Raw genomic sequence first — 20107 nt, 5'->3', positions numbered from 1 at the left:
ACAAGGGCAGAGTCCCTCTGGTCCTCACCTTTCACCCCACTAACCGCCAAATACAACACATAATCCTCCGCCATTTCCGCCACCTCCAACGTGACCCCACCACTCGCCACATCTTCCCATCTCCCCCCATATCTGCCTTCCGCAAAGACCGCTCCCTCCGCAACTCCCTCGTCAATTCTTCCCTTCCCTCCCGCACCACCCCCTCCCCGGGCACTTTCCGTTGTAACCGCAAGAAATGCAACACCTGTCCCTTCACCTCCCCCCTCGACTCCATTCAAGGACCCAAGCAGTCGTTCCAGGTGCGACAAAGGTTCACCTGTATCTCCTCCAACCTCATCTACTGCATCCGCTGCTCTAGATGTCAGCTGATTTACATCGGGGAGACCAAGCGTAGGTTGGGTGATCGTTTCACCGAACACCTCCGCTCAGTCCGCAATAACCTACCTGAACTCCCGGTGGCTCAGCACTTCAACTCCCCCTCCCATTCCCAATCCGACCTCTCTGTCCTGGGTCTCCTCCATTGCCAGAGTGCGCAACAGCGGAAATTGGAGGAACAGCACCTCATATTCCGTCTGGGGACCTTGCGTCCATATGGCATTAACATTGAATTCTCCCAATTTTGCTAGTCCTTGCTGTCTCCTCCCCTTCCTTAACCCTCTAGCTGTCTCCTCCCACCCTCCCATCCGCCCGCCCTCGGGCTCCTCCCCCTCCTCCTCTTTTCCTTCTTTCCCCACCCCCCATCAGTCTGAAGAAGGGTTTCGGCCCGAAACGTCGCCTATTTCCTTCGCTCCATAGATGCTGCTGCACCCGCTGAGTTTCCCCAGCAATTTTGTGTACCTTTGCCTACTTTCAATGACTGGTGTACCTTGACACCCAGGTCTCGTTGCATCTCCCCTTTTCCTAATCGGCCACCATTCAGATAATAGTCTACTTTCCTGTTTTTGCCACCAAAGTGGATAACCTCACATTTATTCTCATTATACTGCATCTGCCATGCATTTGCCCACTCACCGAGCCTAAACAAGTCACCCTGTAGCCTCCTAGTTTAGAGGGGTTTAAACGGTGGTGGTGAGTTTAAAGACATTCTCAACGTGTCATCGATTTACATTCCTCAGTAAATGTAATTGTGTTTTAAACAAGTATTATTGACGCCGCGTGAATTTTATTCAAAGGAACACGGCGTCATTAATACTCATCAAAACACAATAACATTTACTGAGGGTACACAAAATTGCTGGGGAAACTCAGCGGGTGCAGCAGCATCTATGGAGCGAAGGAAATAGGCGACGTTTCGGGCCGAAACCCTTCTTCAGACCCCGAAACGTCGCCTATTTCCTTCGCTCCATAGATGCTGCTGCACCCGCTGAGTTTCCCCAGCAATTTTGTGTACCTTCGATATTCCAGCATCTGCAGTTCCCTTTTGAACATTTACTGAGGAATGTGGATGGATGCAGATTGATATAACAACTTGTTAACAACTTCATGTTAAGAAGTGCTAACAGTACTAGTTAACAAATCGTTTGTGTCTGATGGCCGTGTTGTTATACATGGTCGTTTACAAAAAATCCGGATGGCGAATTAAAAAAATATATCTTTATTTAACAAAGAGAATTCGTATTCCCGTACGAAATACGGAACATTAGTGCGGGGCCCCCATTAGGGGCAATCGGTCAAATCGGCTTAAGGCCGGCCCTGGGGTGGGGAGGGGAAGGGACCGGGACCCTTGCCCGTCCATTGCCGGCACCCGCGGCGTTTCCGTGTGTCTTATCCGCAGTCAGCAGCAACACATCCGGTGCGTGGCTCAGTGCGCCGCACGAAGCGTTTGATTGGTCCGCCGCACGGGGTGGGCGGTGCTTCTTGAACGCGACGCTGATTGGTGGGTGGAGCTGCCAATGAGTGTGGCCACAGCGAGCTGTCGGCGCTACTCATTGGCCAGCGCGGCCACCTGCTACCCTGGCTGCCGCTGATTGGGCGCCGGTCGCGGAGGGGGCGCTGCGATTGGCGGCCGGGGCGGCGAGCGCGGGCGGGCGGGCCAGGGATGTGGGCGAGTCCGAGGCCCAGACGCCAGCGGTGTAAGTTAGGCCGCAGCTGCCGAGCCCGGGCCTCGGCTGGCAGGGTGCCCCGGGCCGGGCTCCGGCCATGGCCCATGAGAGGATGGAGCTGGAACTGGACCTGCCCGGCGCGCCGGCACCGAGCGACTGCGGTGGCCTGCGGCGTTCCAACAGCGCGCCGATGATCAGCGGCTTGAGGTAAGCGAGTGGCCGGCCGCGGGCTCCACCTGACCGGCCGGGACCGCGGCCCTCGCCTCCGTAAGGGGCCGATGGAGGGAGTCAGGAGGCCCCACGCTCGCCTGGCGTCGGCCCACAGAGCGGAGGGGCGTCCCCGGCTCACGGCCGTCAGTGAGGGAGGGAGGGCTGGCAACTCCCGACTCTGAGGGACGAGCGCACAAGGCGAGAGAGATTGTATAGCCACGGCTGTCATAGCAGCCAGACTGCGGGTAACGTTGCATCTCTTGTGGTTCTGAATGTTGCACCTCATGAGGTTTTATCAGAGTGGCTCTGAAAGTGCTGGAATCAGTGGCAACATCTCACATTGTTGGAGTCTGGCGAGAATGACGCCACCTTGAAGAAACGCAGTATTTCTTGACCATGCCATTGTAGGACATAGGACGATCAAGTGGGGAGCATAATGAATTTATGAAGTACAGTAAACCATTGGAATTGTCGTCAGGACAGAGAGCAGTGTCTGTAAGTTTTGATGGGCCTCTCAGGCGCCAGCGTGAAAGAGATCATCAAGAGGATGCTAAATATTCTGAGCGAATATTTGTAAACAGGGTGGCAGGGAGACAGGATGGAGTTGATGAGGCAGAACCTGATGCTCACGTTGATAACCAAGGATACAGGGGGGAAATGGGATGCTGACCTATTGTCTTGGATTGTGAGAAAGAGCCCTTCAAAGTAGTTGGATACTTAGATACATAGACAATAGGTGCAGGAGTAGGCCATTTGGCCCTTCGAACCAACACTGCCATTCACTGTGATCATGGCTGATCATCCACAATCAGTACCCCGTTCCTGCCTTCTCTCCATATCCCTTGATTCTGCTAGCCCTATTTAGCTCTCTTTTGAATGCATCCAGTGAATTGGCCTCCGCTGCCTTCTGAGGCAGATAATTCCACATTCTGAGTGAAAAGGTTTCTCCTCATCTGAGGTCAAAATGGCCTACCTCTTATTCTTAAACTGTGGCCCCTGGTTCCAACTCCCCCAACATCGGGAACATGTTTCCTGCATCTAGTGTGCCCAATCCCTTAATAATTGTATTCAAAAGGGAACTGCAGATGCTGGAATATTGAAGGTACACAAAATTGCTGGGGAAACTCAGCGGGTGCAGCAGCATCTATGGAGCGAAGAAACACAGTATTTCTTGACCGTGCCATTGTAGGACATAGGACGATCAAGTGGGGAGCATAATGAATTTATGAAGTACAGTAAACCATTGGAATTGTCGTCAGGACAGAGAGCAGCGTTTCCTTCGCTCCATAGATGCTGCTGCACCCGCTGAGTTTCCCCAGCAATTTTGTGTACCCTTAATAATTGTATATGTTTCTGTAAGATACTCTCTCCTTCTAAATTGCAGTGAATTCAAGCCCTGTCACACCATTCTTTCATCAGATGACAGTCCCGCCATACCGGGAATTAACCTCGTGAACCTACGCTGCTCTCCAAAAGCAAGAATGTTCTTCCTCAAATTAGGAGACCAAAACTGAACAGTTGTCTCTGAATTACTCACTGTACAATGTTTGAGAAATAATAGAATAGAAATAGGAAAGTAAAACAAATTACTGAATGGTTAACAATGTTGCAAGGGGGGCTTTGTCATTCTTAGGCCATTTAGAACAGGAGAATGGTGGTGCAGCTGAGAGGGGCAGAGAAGGCATGTTAATAGCAGCTGATCTGTTGGAAATAAAAAGAGCCGATGTAAGAAAGAGTGTGATGGGTCACACGAGAGAAGGAGGTGCAGATTGAGAATTGGTTAAGAAAGCAAGGTGTGAATAAACATTTTATTTGGTTATCCCAGGAATTGATGCTTGGGCCCCATCTATTCACAATCTTTCTGAACAGTTTGGTTGCATGTCATTGAAACTTGAATGTCATTCAAGTTTTGTTTTTAATACAAAATCAGGTAGGTTGTGAGCTATATATGCAAGTTGGTGATATGCAGAGTACTGCCCTGTTGACTACAAATTCAGAAGGTATGAGGAGGAGGTACAGCAGGTGTGAGAATGCGAGAGATTAAATGCACGTTTTTTTGCATCAGAACTGAAAATAAAACATTTAATGGTGACATTTGAGGAAATGTTGGTCAAAGTCACTGAGCTAACTCCAGGTGCAGCTAGCAAGCCAGAGGTGGAATGTCGTGGAAAGTCACCAGCTTGGCTCTGGGATGGCAGCTTGGCTCAGAAGGAAACACAGTTGATAGGAGTGATGGCTGCTGTTAAGTTCATTCAAACCCAGATAAATATTTGGATATTGTGGGGATCATGCTGGAACATGGCGTTGATATTGAAGATCAACGATGATCTTGATGAATGGCCAGATGCCTACTGATGCTCCTGATTATATGCCCAAAGGGCTATAAGATGCCAGGTGGAGTTATGAGATGCCACTACTTCAGCTTACATTGGGCTTTGTTGAACTTTCGAAGTACGAATGGGAAAGAGACTTGACAGGCAAGTGGAACTTGGAGTCACACTTCTGACAGGATGGAGGTGATCAATCTACCTTTGGTTTCTTCAATGTAGTGGAGACTGAATCATAGATTCTTACAGTGTGGAAACAGGCCCTTAGCCCAATTTCCTTACACCGACCAACATGTCTCATCTACACTAGTTCAACTTCCCTAATTGCTTGTCTAATTTCACCTTCTAAACGGCACCTCACCCGTATTTAATGATCTCATTAATCTCAGCCAGGGCACCTGCAATTTCCTCTCTAATTTCCCACAGCGTCCTCGGATATATTTGATCAAGCCTGGGATATATCTGATCAGGCCTGTTTTGTTTTTTTTGGTGCGATGTTTCTTCACCTGGGTGAACTGTTTGGGATCTCTGGATGGTGGAAAGGGGAAGAGTAAAGTGTCAGTTGAAACACAAAGTGCTGGAGGTACTCAGTGGGTCAGGCAGCATCCGTGGAGGGAAGGGCCATTAAAATGTGTTTGGACTGGTTCTTGGATAGGGAAGGTGTAGAAAGATATTGACCAAAAGTAGGTAAATTGGACATGTATGTAATCTTTGTGGTCGGCGTGGACGAGGTGGACCAAAGGGCCTCGCACTATGATTCTAATTATGATCTTGAATTAATTGTCTTGGTCGTGGAGATGGGATCAATTAAGACCTTGTAATATATTGGGGATGGAATAATTTATAGGGACAGGTGTGAGGAAGGAATTGATGCATTTGTACTTGGAGCTGGTGTAGACCTGGGCTGAATTACCTCCCACACTGACGATACCAAGTGTACTTGTATGTTGTTCACATACTGCAAAGATGTGCTGGAGATGTTCGACCTTTTCTTTGAATTAGGGGATGAGAGCACTACCAGGTTGTGAGTGTTGTTGAAGGCACAAATGGCAATGTGAATGTGAAAAATACAGAACAATAAGGAAATCAGCTTTTTGCAACAAGTTATGCTGCCCAAAAGGGTGCTGGAATTTTCAAAAGTGTACTGATTAAACCCAAAGGCCAAGGCATTCCCATTACTGAGAATAATTGTAAAACCCAAAGCAGCACGATGGGTTGAATCTTTCTGCGAATCTAGATTTCTTGTTGTAGGCAGTAAGAACAAATGATCGTTCAGAGGGTAATTTTGTTTTTCTTTTAATGTTAATTATTCATTCAATTTAGTTAGGTGTGATTTATGAATGCTTAAACCAGAGTGTAGATAATTGGGTAATTCCTCTGTCAAAAAAGGCTGGTGACCACAGTGCAATAATGTGCATTTTGTATTTAACTGTCCATTCTCTATGCTGGAGAAATTGGCAAGCTATTATTTGGATGATGCTCTAGTTTCTGCTTCCTCTTTCCTTCAAACAATAAATGGATTTTGCTTTGGAGTAGACTGTTTTCTGCCAGTCTTTACTGTTGCTTGATTGTTTCTGTTACTAACTGTGTTTTGTGATTTCAAGGTGCTTTTGAACATTGCTGGTTGGATGTCAAATATGCAGAACATCACTCATTGTGATGTCAGAACTGTTGAATGGTTTGATTGTTACACAGCAGAAATTGCTTTACATGTTAACCAGGATACAGTCTGCTTGCAAGAAAGGTGGCATAATTAACACAAGGGAAGAGAAAGGAGCCTGCATATAGCTACTTTGCAAAGATATAAGTAGAAATGGAACCTGTGCTAAAACTGAAGTGAGTTTGCATTCACTGTTTCAAGGCAATAGGTTTGGAGAGAATCAAAGAGTGGAGGGAGGAATTTGGAAGAAGGATGGAAGGGATTGAGTAATGGAGGCAATTGGGAATGGTGGGATGAAGGATTTGGGGATAGCATTGAGGAAGAATATTTTAGAATGAAGCCAGGCTATGGGGATGTAATCATTAATGGCGTAATGAGGGTGGTGATATGCAAGTGAATGGAATTGGCAAAAGGAAAAAGTCTGCCTAACAGTGTATGATACCTTGAGGTATGAAGTAATGTGTGTAGTTTGAAATGACTAAAGTGGGGAACTTCTTGCATTCTGGAGATAGTTCACATTCTTGGGTTGAGCTGCTTGTCCTGTGATGAATGATTTGTATTCTGACTGGGCTTATATTTGCTGAGGTTTCGAAGGACGAGTTGATTTTTATTGGTATACTAGACCAAGTGGGACCCGTTGGGTCCCTGTCACACGGGAGGCCTGGTCCCCCAATGCAACCCGTTCCCCAACGCAATATTCCACCACTCACCCATAGCCCCACGGGAGGCCTGGTCCCCAACGCTCAATTTGCCTTATGCACCCTCCCTCATTTTTTAACTTTAAAAAAAATGCATTTGCACTTGCTAGCTGGCAGAACTCAGTGTACTGTGACTTTTAAAACAAAAATGCATTTGCACTTGCTAGCTGGCAGAACTCAGTGTACTGTGACTTTTAAAACAAAAACGCATTTGCACTTGCTAGCTAGCAGAACTCAGTGTACTGTGACTTTAAAAAAATGCATTTGCACTTGCTAGAGCGAGCAGAACTCAGTGTACTTGGATAGCAACAATGTTGCGAGCTGGGCTACAATCCCATTGTGACGTCACAGCTGTAAGCACTGGGAAAAAGCAGTTATATTTTCCAAGTTTCTGCACATTTGTGAACATTTTCATAAATAACTCGAGAAATAATACATGAAATTTTGAGATGGCGATTTTTTACTTCACAGCGTAAATCTCTATCAGAATATGTAAAAATTTAACCCGTTAGCACGTCATGTTTTCGAGGAGATGTGAAACGCACACAATCATCACACACACAAATAGAGAGAGGAGGGGGAGGAGATAGGTGGCGCGGTGGGTGAGGAGGAGGGGGAGAGGAGGAGGAGGGTGGGTGAGTGGGCTGCGAGCGGGCTAGCGGGGCCCATGGTGAGCGGGCTGCAAGGAGATCATAGGTGGGCACGATCTGAGGATGGTCAAAAGTAGCGGTGCGCCGGTCGATCGTGGCTTCCGCGAGGGGAAGCCCACCCACCCACGTGACAGACGATCGGGCGGGGGAGACGGAGAGGAGGTCGTCCCCCGTGACGGCCAGAGATCGCCAGGTGGGATCAGGATCACCAGCGGGAAAAGGCGTCATGATTCCCTGAGTCCCTGCGATCGATGGAGGAATCGCAGGTCTCCATAGACAGCCTCTCCCAGGGGTAGTAATGACCGCCACAGCCACCTTCCATGCCCCTCACCCACGCAGCGATAACGACCGCCGCCCCCACAGGGCTCTCGCTTAACTTTTTTTCCCTGTTGCCAGCCAGGCAACCTTGGCAGCTTTTTTGGTTGCCAAATGACAGTTTAGGTGGTCATTTAAGATGGCTTGCATGACGCGTGATCGGACGAAGTGCGTAGTTACGTCGGAATTATGCTCAATGAAGCATTCACATATTATTTCTGCTTCAAATAAAGTCACAAACTAACATATTCACCAATCAAGGCATGATATATACCACAATGACACGCAGCAAAATTATAATACAGTATCTCAACTCTTTTTACACATTGCAATTAATGCAATTTTTATTATATCTTTCTACTTCCAAACAAAAATGTGGTTGGATTATTCAGCGGTTTTAATGTTTCACGTGTTCACAATTTAATGAATCCATCTTTATGGATTAAAACAAATAATAACATTGGGAATTAAAACATATTTGATTGCATTACGTTATCAAACATAGTTAATGTTAGCTCTGAAGACATTTCCAGCACAATAGGATCGGGAGGGGGTGGGTGTGAATCAGTGCAGGATGGATAGATGGGGTGGGGGGGGGGGGCTTGAGAAGGTGATCGGTGCGGATTGGATGGATTGAGGCAGGGGAATTAATGTGTGTTGGTTGGAGTAGGTAAAATTGTGAGGGGAGAGTGCGGGGGATGACTGGGTTGAATGGGTTGGGGGGGGAATCTGTGCAGGATGGATGGGGGGAGCAATGCAAGATGAAGAGGTGGAGCAGTACAGGATGGATGGGAAGGGGGGTCAGTAAAGGATAAATTGTGGGACCAGTGTAGGATTGATGGGGAGTGGCAGGAGAATCAAAGCGAGGAGGATAGGGAGATCAGTGCAGGACGAATAGATTGGGGGGGGGGGGGGGGAGAGTAGATGAGGAGGGGACCACATGGGATGTCAGTGAGGACTGAATAGAGGCAGGAATGGGGATCAGTGCGGGATGGAGAGGAGGGGTCTCAGGATAAGGGGGCATACAAGAGAGGTAGAGGAAGGGGCAGAGGAGGTGGGAACGAAGGTCAGCGCTCCTTGGATAACACCGGCATCATCACTCAAATCGCTATCAAAATATGGAGGGGACCGGTAAACACAATATCTTGGCGGCCGCGCGCGCATGCGCACACTCACTCACACACATGCGCGCGAGGCTTCGGAGGCTTCCGTGAACGGTAATTTCAGCTCAATCCAGCGCTAAATACAGCTCAACTGCCTGTCTCGCCTACAGCCCTGTCTCAATCTTGACAGGGACAGGCAGAGTTGAGCTGGGTTTAGCGCTGCTTCTCTGCGCTGGCTGTGGGCACCGCTCCCGTCTGACCCCGACGTCTCTGGCCACACGGTTGTGGGAAAGATGCTAAGTGTGGCGTGACGGAGCGAATGACGGGCTCTGCACAGCAGCGGCAGCAGCGACGGCGGCTACATCTCCTCCCGCCCCCCGCCCGGCCTGATAAGGGCCGCTGCTGCCACTCCGCCAACGGTGCTTTCAAAACAGACCCTTGAAGGAGGGAGTTGTCGGTCAGTGGCGGTTCGGCAGCGATTGCAGCGCCGGAGACCGGGATCGATCCTGGCTCCAGTGCAGGTCTGCCGAGAGTGTTTTGGCACGTCTCCCTTCTCCAATCACCGCGCTCTATCCTCAGCCCCCCCCCACCCCCCACTCTACTTCCGCCTCTGACCGACACCTCCCTCCTCCAAGGGTCTGTTTTGAAAGCGCGGTTGGCGGAGTGGCAGCAGCGGCCGTTATCAGGCCGGGCGGGGTGCGGGAGGATGAGGAGATGGAGCCGTCGCCGCTGCTGCTGTGCGGGGCCCGTCATTCGCTCCGGCCCTCCATCACGCCACACTTTCCCACAGCCGTCGCCGACACAAAACGTCACGTTACTTTTCTCCAGCGATGCTGCCGGACCCGCGGAGTTACTCCCGTTTTTTGTGTCTATCTTCGGTATAAACCAAGTTGCCAAGCCGGGCAAAATGACTCGCCGTTTAGGTTGCCCGGTGGCACTTTGAGTGGTCAATGGCACCCGGGCAACCGCTAATTTCGAGCCCTGCTCCATGTTCTAGAAATTCAAGGAGCCCAGCGGAGCGCTCAGCAGTTTAAAAATGCTAAGTGAAGAATTTAAAGAAGTAAAAGTCAAGAAGCCAAGAAGTACAGAAGACAGAATGGGGGTGACGTCACTCGCAGCGTGAGCAGAGGCACGCTGTCAGATCCATTGTGACGTCATCTGCGAGACCATCTCGTTTATTTTCTAAGTTATTTGAGATTTATGAACATTTTCATATATTGGCTTCATCCTACTGTTTCTCAGGGACTTGTATGTCAGTGGTCTGCCACTGCACTGATGACAATATCTCCACAGAGCTCAGCTTTTGCCACTTATTTGAAGTCCTTTTAAAAGTATTTTGTTTCAGATTGATGTGAATTGATGTAAGGCCTTTAATCCAATCTTAATCCTGGATAGAGTGGATGTGGTGAAGATGTTTCCACTAGTGGGAGAGTCTAGGACCAGAGTTCATAGCCACAGAATTAAAGAACATTCCTTTGAGAAGAAGATCAGGAAGAATTTCTTTAGTCAGAGGAAGGTGAATCTGTGGAATTCATTGCCAAAGAAGGCTGTGAAGACCAAATCAATGGATATTTTAATGGCAGAGGTAGATAGATTCTTGATTAGTATGGGTGTCAGGGGTTATGGGGAGCAGGCAGGGAGATGGAGTTGAGAGGGAAAGATAAATCAGCCATGATTGAATGGCGTAGACTTGATAGGCCAAATGGCCTATCACATGAACTATCTTTTAATGTTGGTCAACCAGTATCTGAATCTGAACTATTTATAGGTTTTGGTGATGTGTGTATGATATACAATATAATACAATACAATTTATTTGTTATCATTTGAACCTCTTGAGGTTCAAACAAAATTTGGTTTCTCCTCATGATATCCTCCTCATGTTTGGTTGTTTCTTTTCTTTAGTGACAACTCTCAGATTTTTCAACCAGACGTTCTGCGCAGCCGGAGGAACAGCACAACGGTGGTGAACAGACATAGTCAGGTAAAGCTAAACACGGCCAGGTAAAGCCAGACAGGGCCAGGTAAAGCCACTGAGAGACATGTCAGGTAAAGGCAGACATAGTCAGTCATGTAAAGCCTCTGAGAGAACAGAGATTTATTCACCTGATACACAGCTTTATTTCCTTGGTCATATTTGAAATTCTAGAGTTTAAAAAAAAAATATCCAGTCATTCCTATACATATCTAAAAAATGTCTGTGAGTCCATTGATGTAGAACCCAAAGGCCATTCAGGGCCTTTATTCTCTTTATCATGCATCTGTACACTGAATGTCTCAATTGTAATCATGTATTGTCTTTCCGCTGACTGGTTAGCATGCAACAAAAGTTTTTCACTGTACCTCTGTACATGTGACAATAAATAAACCAAACTAAATTAAACCGACCCTCACAGTGAGTGAAATGTTGTTACCGATCAGTGTGGATATATAATCTCACGGACCATCAACACAGGTGCAGTTCATTCTGTGTTTTTATGCCCCTGCTCTACGTTTCACCCATGACTGTAGCTAAACACAGCTCCAATACCAGCGACAATTTCACTGACAGCATCGCTGTTGTTGTCAGAATCACGGATGGTGATGAATGGAGCCGGGATGATTAGGCACTAAAAAACTCTGAAAAAGGCAGGCAAAAAGGCAAAATAAAATTACAAAAAAGGCACGAAAAAGACTATTGACAAAAAAGGCATAAAAAAGCATTTATTTCCACCACCAAAATATGGTTAAAAATAATAATATAAAGGCCTGCCCCCCTAACGCGACTTTTTCGTGTTGAAAATCCAGCGGCGACCAGAACAATGTACGGCTCTTTGGGCGACTACGCACGACCATACAGGCTTCACACATGTCGTAGCGTCTTTCTGGTCGCCGCTGAATTGGAAGCAATAAACATAAGATCGCAGTGGAGGGACTTTTTCTGCATGATTTCACTGACGATCCTGATTGCAGCAGATTCTTCTTCTTCAATACAGTTGCCAATTTATTTTATTTTTTCAAAATTTGCAGCATAGTAGAGTACAGCAGAGAGCCATGTACCCCACCTAGTCAAAACGGGCTGAGGAGGTAGTGGAATCTTGGGTGCTATTTCCTTGAACAACTGCACACGTGACGGTACCTTGAGAAAGATTTTCTTGACATTGCCTAGGCCAGTGGTTCTCAAATGGGGTACGCGTACCCCTGGGGGTACGTGAAGGCACTCCAGGGGGTACGTGAGATTTTAAAATATAGGCCTACATATATGTAGGCCTATATTTTTGCGCTGGTTAGGGGGTACTTGGCTGAAAAAATATTTCACAGGGGGTACATCACTGAAAAAAGGTTGAGAACCACTGGCCTAGGTGATCGACATTTGGAAACAAGCTATCTGTCCTTGGCAATTTTATGAAGTCCTTGAGCTAAGCATGTCAAATGTAACATTTTGGGGAATAAAACTTTAAGTCACAAACAGAAGTGCATTCTCGTGTTTTATACCTTCTGGCCAAAGTACAACAAGTGAAGATGTAAACAACTGAGCAAAAGTTGAGCTGTTTGACTTCTCCAATACTTCCGATGTCAACAAATACTCCTTTGATGACCTGCCTCCAGTGTACCGATGACCACATTGGCAACATATCTCCCCGCAGCATCGGTTGTCTCGCCAATTGGGATCCATATTTTGTTGCATGCAACTTCATCTCTAATTTTCTGCACAACAATGTTGGACTTGCTGTCAACATAAATTTTGTCAACATAATGACTCGCTTGGTCTATGTTCCTCTGTGTAATTCTCTAAAAAACCTCTGAGGGATTTGTTTTTCAATTTCCGCAGTGGAATTCCAGCATCAATGAATGCCATATGTTCATTCAAATCAAGAATCACTCAAACTCAAATTTGCAACTGGAGCCAGCAATAAATGTCGTGAGGAGACAAGCTTGGGTATTTCGCTTGGATAGTCTACACCTCAGCGGTATCAACATTGACTTCTCTAATTTTAGATAGCCCTTGTCTTCTCCCTCCTCCCCATCCCCTTCCCAGCTCTCCTTCTAGTCCTACTGTCTCCGCCTCTTCCTTTCTTTTTCCTGCCCCCCCCATCTAATCTGAACAAGAATCTCGACCCGAAAAGTCGCCTATTCGTTCTCTCCATAGATGTTGCCTCACCCACTGTTTCTCCAACATTTTTTGGCTACCTTTGATTTTTTCAGCATCTGCAATTCTTTCTTAAATAGATCTTGGATCACCCTCTCACATTTTCCTTGTATGTCTTCACCTACATCGCCAGGAACTTCAGGCAACTTCATCTCAAATTTTCTGCACAACAATTTTGAAGTTGCTGTCAACATAATTTTTCCGTAATGATGACTCGCTTGGTATATGTTCCTCTGTGTATTTCCCTAAAAAACCTCTGAGAGATTTGTTTTCCAATTTCCACAGTGAAATTCCAGCATCAATGAATGTGTTGCACAGATCACTCAAACTCGGATTTGCGATTGGAGCCAGCAGTAAATGTTGTGAGGAGACAAGCTTGCATATTTCCTACCTTCTGTTTCTCTGCCACCAACTAGTGTTTAGCTGTCTTTACATGCATGGAGATTAAATATTTTTTCTCATAATTCACTGCTTTCTCACATGTTGCAAAACAGCACACAGTTGGCTGTAAAGAATATATCACTCCCGTACACTGTCACCAAATCGTTTTTTACAAGGCGTTGACTTTAGGCATTTTGACGATTGCAGGGGTAGATCCTACAGGAGCGGGGATGCAGACCTCTATAGGCAGGCCAAGTACTAGCTAAGAATAGGAATCAGAGCTGCCAAGGAAAGGTACCCTGAGAAGTTGAGGATCAAGTTCTCAGCAAATTATTCTTCACTGTGGAAGGGCTTGCAAGAAATCACAAGCTAAAAGAGGAAAACCCCCCGCTCCTTGGACAATCGTCAGCTGACCAACGACCTGAAGGAGTTCTACTGCAGTTTCGATAAACAGAAACTTAACCCTGAAACCCCCACACCCCATCCCCAACCAACACTTCACACCTACTCACAGCTTGACTCCAGTTTGAAAATGTGTGTCCCTTGAAGGCAGACAAGGGTGAAATTATTATGGGCAACAAGGAAATGGCAGAAGAGTTGAATAGGTACTTCGGATCTGTTTTCACTAAGGAAGACATAAACAATCTCCCAGATGTACTGGAGGACAGAGGATCTAAGGGGGCAGAGGAACTGAAATAAATTTTAATTGGGCGAGAAATAGTATTGGGTAGGCTAATGAGACTGAAGGATGATAAATCCCCTGGGCCTGATGGTCTGTATCCCAGGGTCCTCAGGGTGGTGGCTCCAGAAATAGTGGACGCATTGGTGATCATTTTCCAATGTTCAATAGATTCAGGATCAGTTCCTGTGGATTGGAGGATAGCTAATGTTATCCCACTTTTCAAGAAAGGAGCAAAAGAGAAAACGGGGAATTACAGACCAGTTAGCCTGACTTCGGAGATGGGAAAGATGCTGGAGTCAATTATTAAAGAGGTAATAATGGGGCATTTGGATAGCAGTAAAAGGAATAGTCAAAGTCAACATGGATTTATGAAAGGGAAATCATGCTTGACTAATCTTCTGGAATTTTTTGAGGATGTAACAAGTAAAATGGATGAAGAGGTGCCAGTGGATGTAGTGTATCTAGACTTTCAGAAAGCCTTTGATAAGGTCCCGCACGGGAGACTGGTGACTAAAATTAGAGCACATGGTATTGGGGGTAGGGTGTTGACATGGATAGAAAATTGGTTGGCAGACAGGAAGCAAAGAGTAGGAGTGAACGGGTCCTTTTCTGAATGGCAGGCAGTGGCGAATGGAGTGCCGCATGGCTCGGTGTTGATTTGGAAGAGGGAATTAGGAGCAACACTAGCAAGTTTGCGGATGACACAGCTGGGTGGCAGTGTGAACTGTGAAGAGGATGTTAGGAGGTTGCAGTGTGATCTGGACAGGTTGAGTGAGGGGCAGGTGCGTGGCAGATGCAGTATAATATAGATAAATGTGAGGTTATCCACTTTGGCAGCAAAAACAAGGGGGCAGATTATTATCCCAATGGGGTTAGGTTAGGTAAGGGGGAGGTGCAGCGAGACCTGGGTGTCCTTGTACACCGGTCACTGAAAGTTGGTTTACAGGTACAGCAGGCAGTGAAGAAAGCTAATGGAATGTTGGCCTTCATAACAAGAGGATTTCAGTATAGGAGTAAAGAGGTTCTTCTGCAGTTGTATAGAGCTCTGGTGAGACCACATCTGGAGTATTGTGTACAGTTTTGGTCTCCTAATTTGAGGAAGGACATCCTTGTGATTGAGGCAGTGCGGCGTAGGTTCACGAGATTGATCCCTGGGATGGCGGGACTGTCATATGAGGAAAGATTGAAAAGGCTGAATTGTATTCAGTGGAGTTTAGAAGGAGGAGGGGGGGATCTTATAGAAACATATAAAATTATAAAAGGACTGGACAAGCTAGATGCAGGAAAAATGTTCCCAATGTTGGGCGAGTTCAGAACCAGGGGCCACAGTCTTAGAATAAAGGGGAGGTCATTTAAGACTGAGGTGAGAAAAACCCTTTTCACCCAGAGAGTTGTCCTGGCACCAGAGTGCCAGTTCAGCCACCTCCGCCCGGTAGGCCTTCTCATCGTTATCGGAGATCACCACAGTGTCATCAGAAAACTTGATTATAGAGTTGGAACTGAACTTAGCCACACAGTCATGTGTGTACAGGGAGTGGAGTAGGGGGCTGAGGGCGCAACCCTGGGGGGACCCTGTGCTTGGGGTGAGGGACTTTGATGTATTTCCTCCCATCTTGACTACCTGGGGCCTGGCGGTGAGAAAGTCCAGGACCCAGGCACCCAGGGGGGTGTTGAGTCCCAATTCCAGCAGCTTCTCAGCAAGTCTGGTGGGGACTATCGTATTGAAGGCTGAAGTCTATGAACAGCATCCTAACATAGCCCCCCCCTCTGGCTATCAAGGTGAGAGAGAGCGGTGTGCAGAACCTGGGAGACCGCATCGTCCATGGATCTGTTTGGACGGTATGCAAATTGTAGCGGGTCCATGTTGCGAGGGAGGAAGGCGCAGAAGTGTTTCTTGACCAGCCTCTCAAAGCATTTCATGACTACCGAGGTGAGGGCCACCGGACGGTGGTCATTCAGAAGTTGGGGAGGCTTTTTTTTGTTCAGGGTGAGGGTTGAGGAAGTGGCGTTGTCTAACTTAACAAACTGGGGTCTGGTGGTTAGGAAGTCCAATATCCAGTTGCAGAGGGAGGGGTTGATGCCCAGGTCGTTGAGTTTGGTGATCAGTTTGGAGGGGATGATGGTGTTGAATGCTGAGCTAAAGTCGATGAACAGCATTCTCACGTAAGTGTCTCTGTTGTCAAGGTGGTAGAGGGAGGAGTGAAGTGCCGTGGAGATGGCATCCTCTGTACTCCTGTTCTTGCGGTAGGCGAACTGATGGGGGTCCAGTGTGGGAGGTAGGCAGCCTTTGAGGTGTGCCAGGACCAGCCTCTCCAAGCACTTAATGATGATGGGATTAAGTGCAACTGGGCGGAATTCGTTGAGGCTTGCCGCAGTGGAGTGTTTAGGCACCGTCACGATGGAGGTGATTTTAAGGCACATGGGGACAGCTGCTTGGGCAAGTGACAGGTTGAAGATGTCAGTCCAGACGTCTGCCAGCTGCGCAGCACAGACCCTGAGGACGCGCCCGGGGATTCCGTTAGGGCCAGCAGCCTTTCGTGCATTAATCCTGCTCAGTGCCACATACATGTCGATGGGGGTGAGTGTGAGGGGCTGGTGATCAGCAGGGAGCACAGCTCTGATGGCCATCACTTGATTGACCCTGTCAAAGCAGCCATAAAAGTGGTTAAGCTCCTCAAGGAAGGATGCGTCGCTGGATGTAGGGGTGGAGTTGGTGGGTTTGTAGTCCGTGATGGTCTGGATGCCTTGCCACATGCGTCGGGGGTCGGAGTTGTTCTTGAAGTGCTCCTCGATCCTTAGCTTGTAGCTGTGCTTGGCCTTCTTGATGCCCCTCCACAGGTTAGCCCTGGATGAACTGTAGGCTCGAGCATCGCCTGACCTGAAAGCGGTGTTGCATGCCTTCAGCGGTAGCCTGAGATCTCTGTTCATCCATGGCTTCTGATTCGGGAATGTGGTAATCCGTTTGAGGGAGGTGACACTGTCAATGGTGTAGTTGATAAAGTCCAAAACGGAGGAGGTATGTAAATCAATGTCCGTGTGGGAGTCAAGGGTGGCCTGAGTTGCAAACACACTCCAGTCAGTGTTTCCAAAATGCTGCTGACGTGCGGAGTCCACTCCCTCTGACCAAACTTTAAGTGTCCTCACTGTGGGTTTAACACGTCCGATGAGTGGAGAGTACTTTGGGAGCAGGAACAATGAGAGGTGATTAGATTATCCATGGTGGGGGAGAGGGATGGCTTCAGCTATCTGTATTACTAAAAGTCTGATCTTCAGCCAAACCTTAGGTTTACCAAAATGAGCTGTTTGGATCATCATTAAGAAGAAAGAGAGCACTGGTGAGCTTACTAATCGCAAAGGGACTGGCAGGCCAAGGAAGACCTCCACAGCTGATGACAGGAGTATTCTGTCAATTATAAAGAAAATCCCCAAACACCTGTCCGACAGATCAGAAACACTCTTCAGGAGTCAGGTGTGGATTTGTTAGTGGCCACTGTCTGCTGAAGACTTCATGAACCCCCCCAACTTCATGAACAGAAATACAGAGGCTACACTGCAAGATGCAAACCACTGGTTAGCTGCAAAAATAGGATGGACGGGTTACAGTTTGCCAAGAAGTACTTAAATGTCGGATGTGCAGGAGTGGGGCGCCATTGTGTATGGCTGGTCTGCCTGTAGTCTGTCTTTTTACCCTTTGTAGTGTTTAAACATTTTTTATTTTGGAGGTCTAGTCTTCTTATGTGGGGGGGGGGGGGGGGGGGGAAGGGGAAAACTATTTTCTCAGTCCTACCTGGTCGGAGATGCGGCTTTCCTCCGAGTCGCATCTTCGCTCTCTCCGTGCAGTCTGCCATCGGGATTGGAGCGGCGTTTCCTGCCGGGATCAACCGGGGACTACAGCTTCGGTGGTGGCACAGCGCTGGGACACCATCACGGAACGGGCGATGCCTTACGCGGGTCGCCATGTGGTAAGCTCCGGAGTGCTGTGACGGACGACTCCAACATCGGAGGAGCTGTGGCTGCGTGCGTCCAGCTGCGGGCGGCGCTGGATTTAAAACACCGTGGAGCCGAAATCGCCAGAGTCGGAGCTCCGACCGGCGCGGCCTGAGGACTTCGGTCTCTGGGGAAGAAGCGGGCGCTCCAGACATTCCAATCCGCTGTGGAGTGTTCACCCGACGCCGCAGTTCCATTTTCCCGGCAAGAGGGCCTGTAACATCGGGCCGCCGTTGTGGCGACTGTCTGCGGAGGCTATAAATAGGCCCCAACCTAGGGTGGACTAGGAGGAGGAGGACTGGACTTTTTGGTGCCTTCCCATACAGTGGAAAGTGTTGATTCTGTTGTAGGGGGACGTTCATGTTGAATCCTATAGTGTATTGTGTCTTTTTTTCTTTTTTCTTTTATATGGATGTATGGTAATCTAATTTCTTCTCTGTAAAGCACTTTGGCTTCAACGTGATTTGATTTAAAAGTGCTATATAAATAACAATTACTTACTTACTTAAAAGAGCAACCACAGTTCTGGAAAAAGGTCTTGTGGACAGATGAGATGAAGATTAACTTATATCGGAGTGATAGCAAGAGCAAAGTATGGAGGAGAGAAGGAACTGCCCAAGATCCAAAGCATACCACCTCATCTGTGAAACACGGTGGTGGGGGTGTTATAACCTGGGCATGTATGGCTGCTGAAGGTACTGGCTCACTTATCTTCATTGATGATACAACTGCTGATGGTTGTAGCATAATGAATTCTGAAGTGTATAGACACATCCCATCTGCTCAATTTCAAACAAATGCCTCAAAACTCATTGGCCGGCGGTTCATTCTACTGCAAGACAATGATCCCAAACATTTTGTTCCCAAACATTTTGGGATCATTGCTAAAGTAACAAAGGAGTTTTTCAAAGATAAAAAATGGTTAATTCTTGAGTGGCCAAGTCACTCACCCAGTCTGAAACCAAGTGATCAGGCTTTTTATATGCTGAAGAGAAAACTGAAGGGGACTACCCCCCAAAACAAGTTTAAGCTAAAGATGGCTGCTGGCAGAGCATCACCAGAGAAGACACCCAGCAACTGATGATGTCCATGAATCGCAGACTTCAAGCAGTCATTGCATACAAAGGATATGCAACAAAATACTAAACATGACTACTTTCATTTGTATGACATTGCTGTGTCCCAAACATTATGGTGCCCTGAAATGGGGGGAACTATGTATAAACACTGCTGTAATTTCTGCATGGTGAAACCAAAATGTATAAAAATGGCCTTTATTAAAATCTGACAATGTGCACTTTAACCACATGTGATTTTTTTTTTAATTACAAATCTCAAATTGTGGAGTACAGAGGCAAATTAATAAATTATGGTTCTTTTGTCCCAAACATTATGGAGGGCATTGTACCTGACCTAATGCCTCTTAAATTATTCTGTCATATCAACTTCCATCATTTCCCCCCGCATTCCAGACATCTACCACTCTCTGTGTAAGTAAAAAGCACATATCTCACCTTAAAACCTGTGCTTTCTTAGTATTTGATATCCACTCTGGGACAAAGACTTTGATTGTCTATCCTCATCATTTTAAATACTTTAAAATGACGAGGAAAAACAGTCCCATTTTGTCCAGTTGTAATGAAAAAGAATTGCAGATACTGGTTAGATCGACATAAAACACTAGAGTAACTCTGCGGGTCAGGCAACATCTTTGAAGAAAATGGATGGGAAATGATAGAAAGAAGATAGGAAAAATGGAAATAAAGCTCTTCTGCACCTTCTACAAAGCTTCTACATCCTATAATGTGATGATCAGAATTGCATGCAGTAGTCCAAATGTGGCCTAACCAAACTTTTATACAACTACATCATGACACCCTGACACTTCTACTCGATGTGTAGGAAGGAACTGCAAATGCTGGT

The 20107-nt window shown here is 47.1% G+C and overlaps 1 protein-coding gene across 1 annotated transcript in view; it reads left to right on the top strand.

Moving 5' to 3' along the window:
• The first annotated feature begins 1987 nt into the window (after positions 1-1987).
• LOC116978909 (protein FAM122A-like) overlaps positions 1988-20107 on the top strand; it is a 54121-nt gene continuing 36001 nt past the window's right edge. Inside the window, exons 1-2 of the mRNA XM_033030192.1 lie at positions 1988-2249; positions 10911-10989. Coding sequence (XP_032886083.1) covers positions 2140-2249; positions 10911-10989 — 189 coding nt within the window. The 5' untranslated portion in view covers positions 1988-2139. The remainder of the gene's footprint in view (positions 2250-10910; positions 10990-20107) is intronic.

Source organism: Amblyraja radiata, chromosome 12 (assembly GCF_010909765.2).
Source record: "Amblyraja radiata isolate CabotCenter1 chromosome 12, sAmbRad1.1.pri, whole genome shotgun sequence".
Classification (NCBI taxonomy): domain Eukaryota; kingdom Metazoa; phylum Chordata; class Chondrichthyes; order Rajiformes; family Rajidae; genus Amblyraja; species Amblyraja radiata.
This window is presented reverse-complemented; position numbering and strand designations above follow the sequence as displayed.